The sequence below is a fragment of the Ascidia mentula genome, chromosome 6 (assembly GCF_947561715.1).
Source record: "Ascidia mentula chromosome 6, kaAscMent1.1, whole genome shotgun sequence".
Taxonomy (NCBI): Eukaryota; Metazoa; Chordata; class Ascidiacea; order Phlebobranchia; family Ascidiidae; genus Ascidia; species Ascidia mentula.
This window is the reverse complement of record NC_138571.1, coordinates 9,487,842-9,508,082: the sequence shown is the minus strand read 5'-3', so window position 1 is coordinate 9,508,082 and position 20,241 is coordinate 9,487,842. Positions and strand designations below refer to the sequence as shown.

At 34.0% G+C, this 20,241-nt stretch overlaps 2 protein-coding genes across 2 annotated transcripts; both read left to right on the top strand.

Moving 5' to 3' along the window:
* The first annotated feature begins 872 nt into the window (after positions 1-872).
* LOC145905599 (E3 ubiquitin-protein ligase znrf2-like) lies at positions 873-8,767 on the top strand. Its single transcript, XM_082992843.1, has 6 exons — positions 873-971; positions 1,541-2,467; positions 3,029-3,124; positions 3,496-3,601; positions 4,408-4,466; positions 6,855-8,767. The coding sequence occupies exons 2-5, from the start codon at positions 2,059-2,061 to the stop codon at positions 4,463-4,465; spliced, it is 669 nt and encodes a 222-aa protein (XP_082848969.1). The 5' UTR covers positions 873-971; positions 1,541-2,058; the 3' UTR covers position 4,466; positions 6,855-8,767.
* Positions 8,768-9,797: 1,030 nt separating this feature from the next.
* Positions 9,798-17,663, top strand: LOC145905437 (ethanolamine-phosphate cytidylyltransferase-like). Its single transcript, XM_082992640.1, has 15 exons — positions 9,798-9,938; positions 10,092-10,180; positions 10,499-10,660; positions 10,933-10,999; positions 11,232-11,279; positions 11,343-11,379; positions 11,774-11,818; positions 13,139-13,231; positions 13,380-13,425; positions 14,111-14,187; positions 14,391-14,468; positions 14,718-14,783; positions 15,228-15,309; positions 16,238-16,310; positions 16,988-17,663. Exons 1-15 carry the CDS (start codon positions 9,889-9,891, stop codon positions 17,091-17,093), a joined length of 1,119 nt encoding a protein of 372 aa, XP_082848766.1. The 5' UTR covers positions 9,798-9,888; the 3' UTR covers positions 17,094-17,663.
* Positions 17,664-20,241: the final 2,578 nt, after the last annotated feature.

Genomic DNA, 20,241 nt, shown 5'->3' with positions numbered 1-20,241 from the left:
AGTAAACAGCATGGAAACATAAAATCAGTCAGCCGTTTTACTCAAGTCAAATATATTTCGATAAAACAACCATATACAGTAGGTCACTGCGTCCTTCACACGCCCTGCACGCTGAAAGCCTGCCACATACAACTGACACGTAAGAGCGTCCGGAAAAACATGTACAGGAGTGCGACTTGTACGATGTACTCTGGCCACGTTTTTATGATTAACAGTGTGACGTGCTGTATTAGGACAGTTTAACGTAATTTTATTGAGTCATTTATGTTTAGAACCAATTATTTAATGACAAAAAGGTCTGCCATAATTTATTTAAACGATTAATTTGGATTTGTCGCCTGGACCCCAAAAAGTTTGTATGTTGTTGTTGATATTGTTTTTTGTATTATGTGTATGTTCGTTTATAACAGAGAACCGACGTTGTGCCAATGGTTGGTGCGAGGAGTAGGGCACGGGGTCGTGTTCCTTCATGAGGGAACAAATCTAATATAGCAGTTGCGCGTTCCAGGTCGTGCACATTTTACGAGGCAAACTATTACTGTCCAGCAATGTGCTGCAGGACTATTTAAATAGACTAAACTATTCAATGAAGTTTTGAAACCACTGATCTAGATAACGGGTGCTCAAAATTTAGCTTGATTTCATTTGCACAAAACCCGTACTGTATATCTTAGGTTAGTTAGGTGACGAAAGTGTACCAGTTGCTTTACGTGCCCCCATGATTGTCTTTAAGAGTTGGCGAAAAAACTAATGGAGTTGATGAAGGAAACTGCAAAGCTTGAGCTTAATGTACCTCAAATGGTTCGGTAAAAGTTTCTGTAAACTGCCAACGCAAAACAATGGAAAGAAAAAGATCGTTTTGTTGTTTAGTGATTGTGGATTCCGTGGTGTAATGTCTGATAATAGATCTATTAAACTTGGCATAAATTGTTACAGGTATACCGTGTCTTCCTGGTCTGTGTTTATTTAAGGTCTGTAAACTTATCAACCTATAAGTGTGAAGCGCCATGAATAATTTTGCAAAAGATTTAAAATGTTGCAATGGAAAATGGATATTGTCGTTAAATCTTAAAATGCACATAACTTTTTTGTTTATCGTTGCATTCTTTTCACAAATTGGTCAGAAGTGCATATACAATTTTGTACCAATGTACTGTAGAATAAATATACATACGCAACATAATTTGCAATCTTGGACAAAAAATATATGGATGTATACAATAGACATTTGTAAAAAATTATCTCGGACAAAATTTGTGTTTACATAAAGATATGGCAGTCAGTCTATGGTTTTAAAATAAACTTGAAATGATATCTAGTGTTTGGTTCAAACAATTTTGCCAAAATATCTTTCAGAATAGGTTCAACTTTTGTGTTTTATTAGTTGATGTGACAGTAAAATAACCTATTGACATCAGGACATACGCTTTATACATGTTAAGGTCCATAGAATTAGTAAGAAATGTCTTTAGCTATGTTGCAACTGTCAGATCATAGGAAGTTATATTTAAAAATGTTCTTTTGTGTTTCTTTTTATTAGGAACCTTGGAACACATGGCGTTTATCAAGAATGATTTTACTGCCTTTAATTAACTGAAATCAAATTCCAAGTATTTCATACAAAAACCGACTATGTAGATGAACTATACACAAAGACTGCATGATATTTGTTTTATTTATGACAATTGTTTGAGGTATTTTTTTACATGAAATAGTTTGAAATAATAAAATATAAAGTGAAAAATTTGTAACATTCCTAGAGCTCCAAAAGGAGCAAAAGACGATCACACCAGTATAAGATCTTTATTAAAGAAATATTGCTTGCGCCTATTGCCTGGTGTGATCATCTTTTACTTTTTGGAGCTCTAGGAATGTTATATTGATTTGCAAAGACTGATTCCTGCAGTCAAATTTCTGACGTTTTTTTCTGTTACAAATTGTAATCGCAAATTTTTTTAGGTGTTATAGCACTGACATTTTACAAGTACAGTTTTATTTTCTGTGTTGCTTTGGTTGTTTATTCACTGTGCAACAATGTATTAACACAAAATAACTGTAATGGGTGGAAAATTAAGCAGTCCAAACAGTCCGTCTGCGTCACGAAGTGGAACCATGGCTGAACGGCCACCGGCTCCTTCTGGTCTTTCCAGTACTTCATCTCGTTCTGCATCACTGAGTGTGGGGTCAGTCGGTCATAATCATCGACGACCAGTTTTTCATTTCGACCCAGCTTTGTTAGCAGACAACCCAGCAGCATTAGAATCTTTTCGCATGGGAAGAGCAAATTCAACTTTCGAGGGTGGTTTACAAATCCCAAGAACAAACTATAGGTGGCTTTATGCAAACCAATTACCAGACAGTGATAGTTCACCTGAGGGGGATGCTGGAAGCTCAAGGAGGATTCCTTTCCATGCACGAGCAAATGTTTCCCGATCCCTGCCACATTACCTGATCAGCAATGTCCGAGGTAAGTATTTCTGCTTGTTACTATTACATAAGTATTAAGAGGTATATACTCTATTAGCACTTCAGATTAAATTTTTGGTCAATTTGCAATGCATGTGGTAATGTGCACTGAAGGCTATGACATGTGCTTTCATAACACTGTTTTAACGGTAGCAATGTATGTTTAGATTTACAACATTCCCGAGTGTGCATAAAATAACTTAATAATAGTATGGCTCTGTGGAAGTAAAATTACAAACACAGGCTGAAAAGATTCTAGTCTCTTGTCATCAGTGTATATAATATCATTTTATTAATTTAAATAAACAAAAACTGATAATGTCTACAGGAAGATCCAATCAGCATATGCTCATTAGGTTGAATAATTTAGTGATGTTTACACTTCAGCTTGTGTTATGAATCATTCAATTTTATAATAAAATCTAGAATCTACAGTATTTCTAATGGTTTACTGAGACTTTGCCTTGTTTTTGCAATGTGAAAGTATTACAATCCCATTGTGCTCTAAATATGTCAGGCAGTTTATATTATTTTAATTGTATTTATAAGTTTCTTGCTTTAGATTCAAAGTGCCCTTTATGTGGTAAAATGATTCCTGCTGAAGATGTTGAAGTGCATTTTGTCATGTGTCTGACAAAGCCCAGGGTTACATACAATGGTAAGCAAGTAAATTTTTAACTGCAATGTCATTGTGGAACTTAGTTGAGTGCAGTTAAATGAAAATTTTGAGTATGATGTCCAATTTTTTTTAATGAAGTATATATTATATAGTTTTGTTTAGTTGCTTTTCTCTTTCAAAAACTGTTTCCTATATTATTGCTTTTTTGTATTTTGCTTTTTTGCATATTAACTGTGGATATTTGCTTTTTTTTATATTAACTGTGTGTAACAATCTGTTAACATATTATGTTCACGTTAAAGTTGCATTAATTGGAGTTTCATAAAATAATTGTTTTGCACAAGTAAGGTTTTTATGCAATGTTAGGTTAGTGAATAAATTTTATTTTAGTATCATGTTATATTTTGCAGAGGATGTATGGTCAAGTGGATCAGAAGAATGTGCAATTTGTTTGGAAGAAATGGAGGAGGGAGATCAGATTGCCCGACTTCCATGTTTATGCGTCTACCACAAAACGTGAGTTGAATATATCCTGTCACTAATATATTTCTACACTAAATTTTCTTGTAACCCACTTCCTCATGAGAAGTATAAATGAAAAATTTTCTCTGCTGTAAAAACTATTTTTTGTAACAAACCTTTATAATGTCAAAACTTTTTCTGTCTCTGGTTAAGTTTAATTTTTACAACAACAAAAATCATTTACCAAAGTTCTGCAACCAGTTTTGACAAACCAATGAAGAATTTTCTTTTCCAGTTCTGTATTGTTAATAAAATTCTTCTGTATTGTTAATTAAATTCCTAAAACTTCAAAAATGGTAAAATAAAATCAGCGCCAGTATAAGATTTTTGTTTACAGAAATATTAATTTTTCCTATTGGCATCCTCATTTTCTGTCTAAAGCAAAATAGCAATAAAAAAGACAGATCCGTAGGCTAGGTTTTTTTTTTCACTAAAAAATTTCTGTCAAATGACCAAAATGCCAGCAAAAATTTAGGACATTTTCAATTTATGTTGGTCATTTACGACATAGAGAATTATATAAACGTCATCTGGGGCAACACAAAGGGCATTTTCGCCTAGTGATGAGACCCTCAAATAATCTACCAGTCAATTTTCTTTTAGGACATTGTGTCCGAAACAGCTTTTATTTTTTGTGACATTTCTAAAAAAATTGGGTCAATGCAGACAAATGACACAACAAAAAACCTAGTCCGTCGGTCACCGACTTGCACAGGCTGATTCCTGTAGTCACTCTCTGACATTTTCTCTATTATTGTGTATTGTTAATGTTTGTTTTATTTGTTGTGGTTTCTTTGCAGGTGTATTGACCAATGGTTTACGAAAAGTCAGACATGTCCCGAACACCCTCCTGATTAAGGTTAGAACAATCTAGTAATTACAATTTGAACCTATTTTATATTTTGAAAATTTATTTGTTAAATAGACTTATATTTATCTACATGTTAAACTGTTATTTCCAAAAACCTAATTATTTTATACCTAAATTTTTGTATAAGATTATTACTTGTTTAATGTATTTATTTTTAAAACTAGGTTATCTTATAAATATTTCATAGATATGCTATTAATGTTGCTTCGTATGAAATAGTGAAAATATCATCAAAAAATCCTAAATACCATAAGGTTGTTTCTTTTGTCACACACAAAGCAGGAGTTAAAAAGGTTAATTTCATGAAGAAAACCCTAATAATGTATAATGAGTTTGTGATATCTTTTTCCCAGACTTGTTTTGTTAATGTATTAATTAGCACACATTTCTATTAATCCACAAAACACAGCAAAAAAAGAAACTATATATTATTTATAAACATGTATGTGTGTACCGGTAATCATAAAATGTAACAAACAAAGCAACATTAAATCGTACCACACCTTTACTGCACTTCAAACACCATCAATTTATTTGTGTAAATTCTGATGGGTTGGCAAGCAAATAAATTTTAAGTACTCAATGAATAATTTATTTACTCTGAAAGCTCCCTATTGCCATCCACGAATTATAGGATCCCCGAACAGAAATAATCACATATTGATTGTAAGCTCTTTCATCAGTAAGCTTGCTTAAATGTTGTTGGCACCAGTTTGGGCACTGGACTTAATTATTGTCTAACAATATATAGATGACAATGTATAACACTGTTGGGACTTCATAAAATTATGAGTTCATCATGATATTTAATTAATTTTGAACTCAGGCGTATGTTATCTCTCATTTGTGTTTAATCTGTTGCATGTATATTGCAAATGCTGCTGTTTTTCGTATGATGGTTGCTCTATTTTTGCTTCACCTTCAACTGGGCCACAGCTCAGAATATCTACTTACATTGTGCCAGCAATTACAGTTAAATGTGGGTTTACCACGAACTTTGCTTAAGTTGTACCAAGTTGGAGATAGAAATGATCAGTAGTGTTTGCTTGACAAAAATCTTCAAATAATCTACAATACCTAATCTATACTTTTATCACTGATTGCCTAACCTCATTTTTTTCTCCATTGTTGCAGCAAATATGACATAACAGTAACTTTGACCATTTTTTAGGTAATCAATAATCAAGGTTAGATACATGTGTTGGAAGGTTTTTACGAATTTATTGGTTGTAAAGATATCTTAGCTGTGTTCAATTAAGGGTGATTTTTACTAATACCCACCCAACTGCACAGCATTAGGCTTGAAACAAACGTCTTCAGTAAATCCTCTACTTCCTTTTCCAGACAAATTTGTTTGACAAACTGATTAATTGATTTCATTGTATATTGGTTGTTATAGAATGGATGTAAAAAATTTCTGAACATGTGCAAGGTACATGGTATTGGCCCTTTCGGTTAAATTCAAAAATTATCATGCTGCACAATTACTAAGTAGTAGCTCAGTTATAATATTGGCCTCAATATTCTTTCCTGAGGAATAAAAGTACAAATTATTTTCCTAACATTGTGGTTCTCAAACTATGGCAAACTGAAATACTGGATAAACTAACACGATTTGTTTAAAAATGTGCCCAGATTTTATTTTAAAGTGATGTTTCACGGTTTGAAACAATGCCCTAAAAATATTTTTCGCTCATGGGTAAATCGGATGGTAATAATGTTGGTTATCCACAAACTATGCACGATTCATCTGCACAGCGCACAATTGTTTCATGAAGCAGCGTTAACTTCTCACTTTGTGGTTGAGTGTATTTCAAAAAAAAATTTCAAAAAAAAAAGAAAAATATATCACTACTGTTGTTTTTCTTATGACCATACTCATTCTGCTGTTACAAAAATAGCTATTCTTAGTTTTGACAATTACTCACACACATTTTGACATCACTTCCACCAGATCGCAGCAAAAACTTTTTCATACTTTTTGTTTAGCAATAATCACAAACATTTTGTGCACTTCCACACTAATGTATCTTGACCACAATATACCTCAGTTGGAAGAGCATTGGGCCTGGCTAGCCCAGGGTCATGAGTTCAAACTTCACTAGAAGATTGATTATTTATTTCTTGTTCCCACATGTCTGATAAAAGCGGCTTAAATCCAGCTTGACTGCAATGCCATTGAAACTATACATCTGCCCCAGAGTATAATATATTTAAATATTTATTGATTTGTATTTTAACATATGAAAGCTTAACCAAGAATTTACTAAGTAAAATTAAAGGCTATTTTATTTGTTGAGTAACTGGCTCATTTTACAATTCTGTTTCTAAAAATGTATATTGTAAAAATATGTGCACTTGTCTTGTTTTTTGCAGACAAGTTCTTTGAAATGTGTGGAAAAAGATGTCGTACCACTGTGAGGGCAAAATGGGACACTGTTTAATTGTATGCCATCTTTATCTCTTTAAATCCAACCGATCGTGGACAATCAATCTCACCAACAAGATGGTAGCAATGTATGTTCTGCAGCATTTTGGGATTTTTTTTAAGTTGTTGAACTATAACCACACATCTATCATGCCACTACACTGCATAAATTTACAGTTCAATTATGCCGATTACAGTTGCCAAAAAAGTTGTTCCATACCCATTGTCTATGTTTGAACTGGTCATTAACTCTTTATTTCATAATGTGTCCCAGGTTTAAGGATTAAACCTAAACCCACTATTTTGTGTAGGTCGATGTGTTTGTTTAAATTGTAATCAACAAAAATTTTTCCTATTTTATTTATGGGTTGAATATGTAAACAAGCTTAATGTGATTATAATTATGTGTAAGAATTTGTAGGAAGTTTGCGAAAAGTTCAGTTTTTGTAAAAATGTCTTTTGTTTATTTGTATACTTTTTGTGTACAGAAAAGTTTTTTAATTTTTTTCAACAATTTCACTAGTTAATAGATAACAGTGTCTGTTGTTTTTCTTTTACCAGTAAACATTGCTTGTTTTTAAACTGGACTATCCAATGTCCATACGTAAATGCATTTCAGAAACTACATTGGCATGTCATTATATTGTCTGGCAAAACCTAATTAGATTAAAATACGTATATAGTAATGTGACCTTTTATTTCTCAACCTATCTGCAATAAGATTTAACAGAAATCAACCAGATTGCAAGCCATAATTTACTGTTATTCTGTGTAATATTGAGCGCAAAATATCCAATTTTCAGCAATTCAAGCAAGCACTTGATTACTTATCGACCGCTTTGTGACGTCACAAACTCTCTTAACACGCTGCATTATTTATCGGAATACAGCTTACAATAAAACTTCTTAAATTCTATTTTGGTATTGGTTTGTTTTAACATGCCCAAAATCGCATCAATGGTATGGTAGCTTTCTTGCCTTCTATGCATGTACCGCTGATTAGTATTTTGTTTGAAATATAAACTTCACTAACCAAGTAATTATTTGATTATACGCCCTTCATTCCTTCAACCAAAAATCAACGACCTAAAGCCGTTTGCGCTTGGTCTGTCAGGGCCGCCAGCTTTTTACCCAAACTGCATCTTGATTATTGCAAAAACCCGAACAAATCCGATTAATGCCGAATAAAAACGAACACGATGTAATTGCAAACGAATGCCCTGTTTATTGCTTGCGTTCTTTTAGTGTAAAATTGCATTTTGCCGTGTATTCGGCTTCTCCAATAATTTAACGAAACCTATTCTCTCGCATTGCAACTCTTCACTGAATTCTTCGTCCCAATCTCTTTCGTTGTATAAATTAACAAACATGATTTGTTCTTCGTGTAATGCCACAAAGTGAATTGATGGATTTCCCTTCACGTTCTCAGTCTATGGTGGCATTTTTGGATTTTTGTCAAGCTTGTGTTTTTTCTTCTGAGACCACTGTTGGCGTCTGGGTGATTGGTTTCTTTTTTATTTGCTTACAAGGCAGCTCCGCCGTTGTTAGTGTGTACGGAGTATCAGAGCATTTGTTTAAACATGAACTAACCAAATGGTGATTGGTGGCCTAACAAAGTGATTACGTTGATGGAAAAAATTATGACCTCAGAAACGGCCCAGAGTTGATTTCTGTAAATTTTCTGATGCATGTCGAATTTTCCTTCAAACCTACATTTAGTTTTTAGGTATTATTCTTTTTTCCAAATGTTTCGTTTTATTTCCTTGGTATGTTGTTCTGCTTTTTCACTTTTTGCGTGCGTGGTTTCAATTGCGCCACCGTGTGGTCGTTGAACTTGTATAAATAAACTCAAGAAACTGTGTCTGCACCTTATGGGTTGACTGTGCTTGGGTTTTGTCCTTTGTCCGAGCCCATGAAGCTTTTTGAAAAAGCAAAGACCAGCAACCTCAAAGACGTTTCCAAGTTGAATTACTGCAGTAAGGTCAATTTACGTCATCACCGCACAGAGGTATCAGCTGAGTTGAGTCGCAAGATAGGTTCAATGCATGTGTGTGTTAAGCAAATAACCCTGTTTTCCCATTTGAACTGTGAATTGCTTTTCTATGTTAGAGATTAAATTGTTTCATCTCATCTGGACTGCCTGCGTTTGTAGTCTTGGCGTGCTTTGTCATTCTGTGAAATCACGAGACTCGATGTATTGCTAACTTTGTAACTGTTTCGATTCACTTGGCTTAAAGGCTCAAACACATTTTAATCAGAAGGGACGACTGAGAATTATATCACTGAAAAAAAAACAGGAAGTCGGTTTTACGGACGAACTCTACGACAAAAACAAGATAAAAATCACAAGAAGACAAATAATGGTACATATGGACATGCAAAGGAAGGCAGTTACACGATATGTCCTTGAAATATATGGATTATTTCCTCTGACTGATAACGTTTTTGTGAAACCACATCGTAAACTTATTTCGTGTCCCGTTGGCGTCTATGATAAAAAGATGCTGAGCTGCTTCTTGTTCGTCCAATTAACCAAACTTTACATGACGTCTGAAGTTACTTAGTTAGTCCTTTGGGTGTTTATCGTTGTTACGACAAATGCAATTTACATTTTTTGCATAAAAAATGCTTTCACCAGAATTATCCACTGTTGACGAGCTAAGCTAAAAATCAATGGAAGTACAGCGTGAAAATTAATTTGGAATGTTTAATTTTTCTGTGATTGCTTTCGCTAATTACCTAATTCTGATAACCTTTTTAATATTTGTCGCCTACATTTTGGTTGACAAATATATAGTTACCAATATGAACAAAGCAAAAGAAAAAAATACTGTTTTAATTTTGAGAATTGTTTAGCTTAGTTACGGTCCACTAATCAAGAGCAAGCGACGAGAAAACGAAGCAGCTTAGGGAAGTTTGTTACCACCCGTGTTAAATTTTTGCTTGCAAATTGTTCTTGAAAATTGTTAATTGACAGTTGACATGTCGGAGTCTGGGAAAGGAAAACCCGTACGTGTGTGGGTGGACGGATGGTAAGCAAAATTATCTTTTTGGTTTTGAAATGTTAAATTGTGTATTTTATTGCACTACTGGTCTGTTTCACTACAAACATCTCAAATTTAGCAACTGGTATAATTTTTTGGTTCATTATTAGTGATAAAAACTTTAAAGGTGTTTTTTTTTAGTTTTGATATGGTCCATTTTGGCCATGCCAACTTGCTGCGTCAAGCTAAAGAGCTCGGAGATTATCTAATTGTTGGTGTTCATTCAGATGGTCAGTATTCTTAATCCATTGTGAAATGTTTCATTAAGTAATCAGTTTCATTAGTTTAACGTTGTGATTTTTATAAAACTGTAGTTTTTTTTTCCCAAATTTTAAAAATTTAGTTGTTTGTATGCTAGATTTTAGCTGCTGCAATTTACCCATTGTTTAGCCACCATTTAAATCCTTTATTTATACCACAAGTCTGTTACCGAGGTTGTGTAAAGTTGTTTGAACAGCGAGTTCTATTATAACGCGGAAGCCATAAACAAAAATTAAGGGCATAATAATTTAACAGTTTATAAATTTCTTTATTTTGACTTCATTTAGCTGAGATTGAAAAACACAAAGGTCCACCAGTTTTTAACCAGACGGAGCGATACAGTATGGTTCGTGCCGTCAAGTGGGTGGATGAAATTGTGGAAGATGCTCCGTATGAAACAACGTTAGAAACTCTGGAAAAGTATGACTGTGAATTTGGGGTCCATGGAAGTAAGAAAGAATATCATTGTTTTTTAAATAAATAATGTGGGCAACTTATGTTGGAATATATTTTTATGATTGTTGGCTATTTTTGTAAATGTGTAGTTTTCAAATGAGTCCAGTTTTGGACATGCAATAGTCAAAATGCTAAAAGCTAAAGAACCACTAAATGTACCAGGGACCTGGTTAGGTTGGAAAATACATTTCGAGTTTAAAATCTGCTCTATATCAATTGACAGTGTGCCTATATCTGCATTCAAAGATTTTTTTTTCATTTTTAGATGACATCACGTTAACAGCTGATGGCTTAGATGCATATCACATTATAAAAGGTGCTGGGAAATACAGGTATATACATGCATTTGTTAATGTTTAAACTGCAGCAATACATCTTTATATGGTAGAAGTGTATCATGAAGGTTGCCTAGCAAGTTATATTTCTTCAAAAAGCAATGTACCCACTGTAACTATTGATTTCCTGTAGCTCGGTTGGTAAAGCAGTATATCTGATTAGCCCAGGGTTGTGAGTTCAAAAATGTGTTTCACTCCAACTTGTTGAAAAAAAGTGATGTTTTTGTAGGGAGGTAAATCGTACACAAGGCGTTTCAACAACCGACATAGTTGGAAGGTAAATACTTGAAGTCATATCCCTTGTGATAAATACAGCTTTTAATTTATTTTTTTTCCAAAGAATGCTGCTGCTTACGAAACAGCATCACAAAAGAGAGGTAACAACTTGTTTGTGTGTGTATTGCAAGTACAGAAATTAGAACTATGTTGTTGTCTACGTCTGGTTGCACAGTCTACTAAATTGAAAACAGAAGTTGCATATAGAAACCTTTCCAAATAGACTGTACACGACTAAATTTCAGAAATCCATTCATTCTTGTCTGTATTTTGGAATGTATGATGGTGAAAACCTATTTTAAAATTCTAAAATTAAAAAAATTAAACAAAACTTAACTGACCATATGTTTTGTATGAATCTTGTATATAGGAAAGCGGCTGACAGCTTAATTAATGAGGGGATGTAACAGTTATTGATTAGGATTGTGAACCACATGTTTAAGCTTACAGTCAATATGATTGTACTGTCGACACAAACTGTTTTGTTTTTCACAGGGTGAAGTAGTTCCAGATGAGGAACAAATTCAAAACATCCGCAAGGTAAACTTTAAAATTTCAATCCATTTCTAAACAGATTTAGCTTTTAAACAAATGTAGGAATCTCCCAACAGTCTTATGGGCAACAAAGACTGGGTATCTGATTTTTTAACCAATTATACAAGAGAAAACCTAAGTCATTTGTCATTATGTTGTTTCTGACATATATATATTTCCGCCTTAAATTTGGCATCGTCATTATCACTGAAAAAACAATGCAATTTAACACAAAATATGTAAAAACTAACATGGAATGCACACCTGTCAGTTTCATTTCTAACCACTTTGAATTATGTTTATTGTTTGTCTTCTCTCATCAAACAGTTCCACATGTGTTTGAGGTGATTTGCGTTCATTTGAAACAAAATTTAAGTCATCACATGTGTATGAGCCATACACGAATTTAGTAGTTGCAAACTGCAATTAAGTTAGTGTACCCGTCTGTAAAATTATAATTTTTTTGGGGCTGTAAAGAGTGCACATATTGGAACGAATCTGGTTTAGTATTTCAATATTGCACTAGTTACACAATAGTATCATTCTGGGGGTATTCATTTACTCTACTAGAAATTTGCAAACAAAACTACATGTTTTTAGAGTGTGAGTGAAATGAAATGGTAGTAAGTGTATGAATATGCTTTATTTTGTTTCAGATTGGCAGAATTTACTCCTTTGTTTAGTCATGACTTGTGCATGTTTTTTCTCCATCCTTATTATTTGCATGTTTAGGGATCAAAAACTAGCAGTTGGCAAAACAATAAAAATGTGTTTACAACCATAAGTGACCCTGCACCATTTCTATAACTTTCCAGTAATCTAAGCATAAGTGTTGGTTCTTGAAAGAAAACCACGCAAGCTAAGATGACAAATTAAAAAAAAAATTAATACACAAAGATTTGTTGAATTAACACAACTCAGATATGCGTTGGTTGCTCCTTTAAATATTGGTGTGAACAATATTAAAAAATCAATACATTTTTTTCTCATCAGTTGGCCATGATAAATTTTGCTAACAGCACAAGCAATAATGCAAAAAAATGAGATGTGAAACAAAGTCATTATAAAAGTTGTATGTCCCCTTTTGTATTAAACCTCAGAGCATATTGGTGATTTTTTTTATTAACCTTTATAATTTAAAAAATTGGAATCGCAGATGTCAAAATTAAAATCAAAAATTATTTTTGTTAGCTAAAACATTAAAAAGTACCCAACCAAAAAATATAAACCTTTTTTCTGGTCTCACAGTAACTAATTTTTTTGTTGGTTCAATACCATATTTATGTTGTGGTACAATTTACATATGTTTGTGAAATTTGTTGACAGGGATCGAGTCCACACAGCCCATGGACGGGTGTTTCCCAGTTTCTTGCCACTACCAAGAAAATAACACAATTCTCCAGTGGAAAGGAAGCAAAGGTATCACATATGGATCAATTGCTTTTGTACATTCACGTTAAAAAAATATTCTGATTTTTTGTATTTGCCAAAACCCTGTTTTATATGTTCGATTGTCATTACATATAAAAGAACTAGAAATTTGTTGCAAAACCTTGTTTTTTTTCAGCCTGGTGATAAGATCGTGTACGTGACAGGAGCCTTTGACTGCTTTCGTATCCTTTCATTGAATAAATATTCTATGTATCACAAGCATCAGCTACAAAAAGCAAAAATATAACTAGTTTTTTATCATAAATTTAGGTTTCTCAATGATTAATTGCTGTAGGGTTATGCATTGACCTTAGCATTGTATAGCTATAGTTAACAGCTTAATGGTAGATGATGCAATGGTACCACATGTTCAAAGGTCACCTGTTGCACTTTGTAATTTATAATAGCATGTACTCATTCTACCTATATTTGGAAAGGTGTCATAGCTGGGACATTGCCATGTTTTGATACATTTGTGCCACCCACACTACATGCCATATATAATTTTCATGACATTTGTTATGCAAATAGTCAGTCATGAATGTATTGTGTGTCATTTCATATTTCCAACTTATAAGGTGCTGGTAAATATCACCAATCCATTCAGTTTTATAGTAATGTATTAGCAAACTTACAAAGTAGAGATTTACTGCTATTTTTGCTGCATACTTATTAATCAGAATTGTTCTTCTGGCACTCAAGTTTCTAGTGTTTATTTGAAACGACGTTTCGTCTGCCATCCGGCGAGACTTCCTCAGGGTTCCTCAGGGAAAGTAGAGATTGTTAAAATTGATTTTGGCCTGCACTCCCTTATGATTATAAACAATTTTATACAAAGAATTTCCTGAACAAGTCTGTACCAATAAGATTTGGGGCATTTGAAGTTTTTAGAAAAGGCTTCAAAACATGGAGACTTCATGATTGTTGGACTTCACACAGATGGTGTAAGAAACCTGAAAAAGATATTATGCATATTATGTCATATTTTCAACTAAAAAACAATTATTTATTATCATTGTAGTGACAACTAAGGTAAAATAATAATAAAGGTTGGTTTACAAGCAGTTGTAAATAAATATTTTTCAGCCACTTCAATTCATCAAGTTAAATCTTCGGCAAATTTGTACATGTGTATTTATATGTTTAGGAGGTGAACAGATATTGTGGAAGCAACTACCCCATCATGAATGTACACGAACGAGTGTTAAGTGTGTTGGCGTGCAAGGTATGAAAGGATTTAGAACTTTTATTTGTGCAAAAGTTTTTTGTCTGGTTTAACTCAATAAGGTGTAGCCCGATGCATAAAATATATATTGGGAATTGTTTATCTATTTTAAGTAATTTTTTTATCAAACAACATTTTGAATATGTCTATGGAGCAAAAAAGTGCCAATGCAATACCTATAGCTTTGATGTAAATATTTCAGTTAGCTTGCTATCAATTATTCATAGCAGCCTCTGTTTTCTTGCGCAGTATGTCAATGAAGTGGTAATTGGAGCACCGATTACTGTTACATCAGAATTAATGGACTACTTTAAGGTATACCCTCCTTTTTATATATTTATTTTTGCATATGAAACTTAGTTTCATCCACACATAAATGTATGTTTAAGTTCAATGATCTAACATCATAATAATTATAAGTAAAAGAAAATTAATAATAATAACCTAATACAGTAATATTACATGCAATGGCATGATAGGAAGGATCGCCCCACCGCGTATGTCCTTGCTTGGCAATCACAGCTAACGAATCACTATCATTAGGTTGCCCAGGCAATGCAGCCTAGCTGGATCATGCTAGATTTTTCAAATATTTGTCAGAAAAAAGTGGCTTATCCAGCTAGGCTGTATTGCCTGGGCTACCAAGCCTGCAAACCTAATAATAATAACCTATCAATTCTACAAAAAGCATTTATTTTGACATACAAACATGGTTAGTTTGCAGTGTGATTGCCGAATAATAAAAACAGCTGGTTATAGGTTGATGTTGTTATTCATGGGAACAGCACAGTGTACTGTGACAGAGAAGGAAATGATCCATATCGGGTACCAAAGGATGCTGGTTAGTCTTTCCTAAGTGGAAACATTTAACAATGTTTGGACACTGAAAGGGTGTTTTGCAAACAGGAAATATTATCATTAAGAGCTGCAGACAGTAGTGCACACACTATCGATCAATAAGGTTTTATCAGTGCTGGTGATTGTGAACTGCTAGTTGGAAAGCTAGTTCAGTGCCACAATCACCAGCTGCACTGATGAGACCTTATAGGTCGAAAGTGTGTGCACTACTAGGGTACTTTAAGGCTCTTCTGGGAAAAAGAAAAACTTGTTTGGACGACGTTTCGGTCGTTATTCAAAAGACCTTCGTCAGGACAAGTGAAGTAAAATGCCAACACGGCGTTAAATAGTAACACGTGAAAAAGGCAAAAGAAGCACAAAAAAGCTTAAAACGGTCTCCGCGACACGCCCCTGATTGAACCTGATGGTCTTGCGCACCTCAGGGCACTGTGCTTTAGACACCGGTGTCGTTCCTTGTTGGCGCGCATTTTCAATTCTTGGTGCTCCCCTCCCCGTTTTTAGCTTACTATTTATCGCCGTGTTGGCATTTTACTTCACTTGTAGTGATGAAGGTCTGTTAAATAACGACAGAAACGTCGTCCAAACAAGTTTTTCTTTTTGAGCCCTTAATTACCCTGGTAATATGCCTGGCAGCATCGGCAACAAACTGTGTGCACTACTGTCTGCAGCTCTCAATAATTATTATGGCTCTTTTGCATATGTAGGAAATATAATGTTACATACTCATTTGAATAAGAATGGTACAGTCATCAGATAATAATCTTTGTTGTTTTGTATGATTAACTGTTTTGTGATTCATAAACTCCGAATATTTTCAATATTATTGTCTTTTTCTACCCTTTACACAGGTAGTTTTTCTTTTCGGACAAACTGCCTTTCGCCAATTTAATATGATGAAATTTTTATTGCAGGCAAGTTTAAATTAATTGACAGTGGGAGTGACATGACAACAGCAAAACTGGTTGACCGCATCATTGAACACAGGTAACTTGTGTTGTTTTAAATGTTAAATAACCAACTAGTAAAATGCACAGAAGGGCATTGGATGAAAACAATCAGATTATGTTGTCATGAATCTCACATTTAGATAGATGAAATATTGATTTATATTTTGCAAATTGTGTGATGAAACAATGTAAGTTCTTTCCATAGACAAGTGTCTATCTTTGAATGTAATATTTTTGAATTAATATCACTAATTTTTATATTCGAAGATGAACATTACTTCTAGTTGTTCATATTTGGATTTAATCCAATGAACTGTGAGTGTTAACCTGGCATCACTGTCTTTTCAGTAGTAATTTTTCCAAAACACTTGCCATAGAAGCCTGGTTTTTATTCAATGCAGAAATATATATTTCCTTTTTGGGCATTGCCAGTTTCTTGTTCCAATAGTGCCTATAGATTCGATGTCGATACAATTCCTGCACTAAGTAAAACCAAACTGACTCTGCTTTTAAACCAATGTGATGTATGTGATGTTTGCATGCAGAAAAGTTCTTTTGCTATAGAATGTTGTTATGTTCAGTTGTGTCTAAAGATTTTTACATGTGATTGAAAATTCCAAGAAATTATTACCAAAGCTTTGCCAGTATTTATTTGATTTTTTCCGTCAATATTTTGTGTTACGTTTCATCCCATTTATTGTTTTTACTTTGCAGGAAACTTTATGTTGAAAGAAACAAGAAGAAGGAGGCAAAGGAGTTGAAGGCGTATGAAGCTATTCGTGAAACACAAAATTCAAATGGGGAAGCAGGAGACAGCTGAAAACTCTTTTCATTTTTCTATCAAACTAATGCCTCCGTACTATGTACTGACTTCACTCCATTAAAAGACCTTTCATATTATCTGCTGTAGTTACTTCTTACAATTGATTAGAGTTTTTTTAATTTGGCATGTCTGCTTTTAAACAAACACTTAATTAAAATTACACGTTACCGGTATTAGTTCTCTTCAATACAGTGTATGTGATTTAAACTGCTGGTTTGCAGGTTTCGAAAACTTATGCACTATTCTGGGTGATCTCCTACAGTGGTTGCAAGCTGCTTTACATGCAATAATAATTCTGTGTGTTTGTTTTAAATTGTCAAGTGTGGTTTTTACACTAATTTGTTTGTGTTTGTATATTTAGAGATTTTATATGTCTACTAACTGTTCTTCAAATTTTAATTTGCTATCGTACGATGTGGGTGTATATTTTAATATTTTGTCATAATATTTTATGTTTGTTGTTTCTATATATCCAGTGAGTGTTGCATGATTGTTTGTAATTCTAGTTTCATTGTTATTCCATTCTATTTGTTTTCATTTTAAAGACGGAAATCACTAAATTCACAATTAAAGCTTCTTTTTTGAATTTATATGTGGTTATTTGATGACTCAACTGGCTTTTAACAAACAATATATTGTATTTGTGCAGATTTTAAGCACTCTGCACAAGGGATCATTGGGACAAATAGTTTACAGAAAGTAAATTAAAAAAACGCTGTAATTTCATTAAAAATATGATAAAATCGGCGCTTGTGTTAGAAACAGGATTGTGCCCGCACTGCCCGGAAAGTTGCCGCAACTCCTTTAATTAACTGTTATAGTGGGGGTGACGTCGAATTTGTGGCACAACAAAAATGCCCGGATTTAATTCTGTATAATTCCGTCTGTGTTATTTGACAAAAATCAAACATTAGTGACGTCATAATCACGACGATTCCACTTGAGTTTTCAACACTTTTAAACGAAAGTCGAACAAAATTCGAGTACATTATGCGACTCCAAAACCTTGGCAAGGAAGGAGAGGTGCAGTAAGGCTCAAAATTAACCTAAATGAAACTCACGCCACACACGAGCCATTTTCACCCTTGCGGCGTACACCACACTTATTACCTACTGAACACGTAAGATATACAAGAACGTAAATAGTTGTTCGTGTGGTCGCAAGTCAGCCATGTTTCCGCCTCTAATCTCGCAAACTGCGTTAGCTTGTTAGTCATTCTCAGCTCCCGGCTGTGCACTAATCCTCAATGTTTCCTGTTGCACCTATTGTTTGGTCGGTCCGTCCCTATCTGTCGCCGAACACGATTCAGCACACGTAAGTATTATCAGCTCAGTTGATTACACTAAATATATTGTACAGTGTTTGGTGCGGATTCAAATCCAGTGACAGAAAGTCCTACGCGGATAAAGATGTTGTTTCGTTGTCTTCTTTTATTCGTCGGGATTTGCGGAGGTAAGTGGTAATTAAGATAGAAGTATATGCATTGATTGGATAAATTTTGTGTTTCTTTGCGCTGAATGTAAATTATAAATAAGATTTAGCCAGGTTATTCCCTAATCAGTGACTTTATTTTTTTACTGTGTCATATTGTAAATGATCGTTCGATTACATCTGACAGAATATGTGTCAGTGTATTGTCTGTGCTGAAAAAAACGATCACTTCTGTCACTAAATTAACAGGTATTTTATAGTTAATCTATGAATATCAATGTATTAATCAAATCTCCATAAACCTGTTTGTTTGTGTAGTTGTTGCTCCCAACGACTTCCCTCCGCCGCAGTTGGAATTATCAAGTGTCCGCCAGGTTGAAGGTCGGGCAATTTTCATCGAATGGGTTTCCATTCTCAACATATTCACAATTTATGATGATTACATATTCAATGTGACTGGAAATGGCGTAACAGAAGTGATCAGAGTCCCTTACGTACTAGGAAGGCAATCCCATGCCTTTCGAGGCCTTCAGCCGGTAACAAGATACTCGATATCAGCTGTACTTGTAGATGTGTTCGGGACCTTGTCATATGAGGCGTTTGTACTCAATGTGACTACAGCGGCTGGTGTGGAGTGCAGCAGTTCACCAAGACTCGTGTACGTTTCTACTCTATGGCGTAATATTTACATTAAATTACATTTAAATCTGATTCAGGGTACTCTTGTTTGATTTTCAAAACACATTTTTTTTTAAGAAAAGAAAATCTGGCAAAGATTTAGAAAAAATTTTCTCCAATGACCACCACCCCTTTTCCGCAGCTCAAATTAGTTGCATAAAAACACATAGTTTCACCGATGATAAAAATTAAACGAAACCATTTAGTTATAGTCGTAATGAAATTGAGATAGCCCTAGTGGCTATACGGCTTAAATTGACTTACTTTATATGTCACAATATTTTCGTTTAATATATATGTTTTGACTCTGTGCGAATCTTATAACCAAAATCCTAAATACTTTTGTGATCAGTGGTTGATTTTTATTTCGTTTTTGATTCAAAAACTTTCGACCTACGTTATTCCATGTAAACAAATCCCAACTTAGCTAAAGATTGCGAAAAATGTGGCAATTGCTAATATAAAAACAAAAGAACCGTGGCCATAAAGTATAGGCCTACATAACTTACAACAAAATTTAGTTGTTGACTTCGTTGTGTCTTCTACAAAATACATCCTTCAAACAACAAAACGTTGCGCAATTCGATCTTATGAACGTATATCATATATACAGCAAACATTCGATAACAAACGCTAATTGGGCAATATTGTGAGCTTTGAATTTGACAAAAACATAGTTTTAGGAATTAAAGGACTCCCAAGATCCGTTTCAGGCCGACCCATTTAAAGCATATCACTGCCACAGTCTGTTTATGTTCACAAGCTGCATGACCAGCAACCGAATACAAACCCAAACATGTTGATGTTTTATTTCGGTCGGTTTAAGTCCTCATTTTTTGCATTAAGTTCTTCGAAAAACACGTTTCGTTACCCTTTGTTTCTCAGAATTGGACATGATGACATCAGAAGAATTAATCCACAACCTGGTGACGAAATCGTCATAACTTCTCGTGACGTCATATCGACAGCAGATACCGCAAACATCGACCCAAAATGTAAGATCACCGACTTTGAAATCAACCACGCAGAAATTGT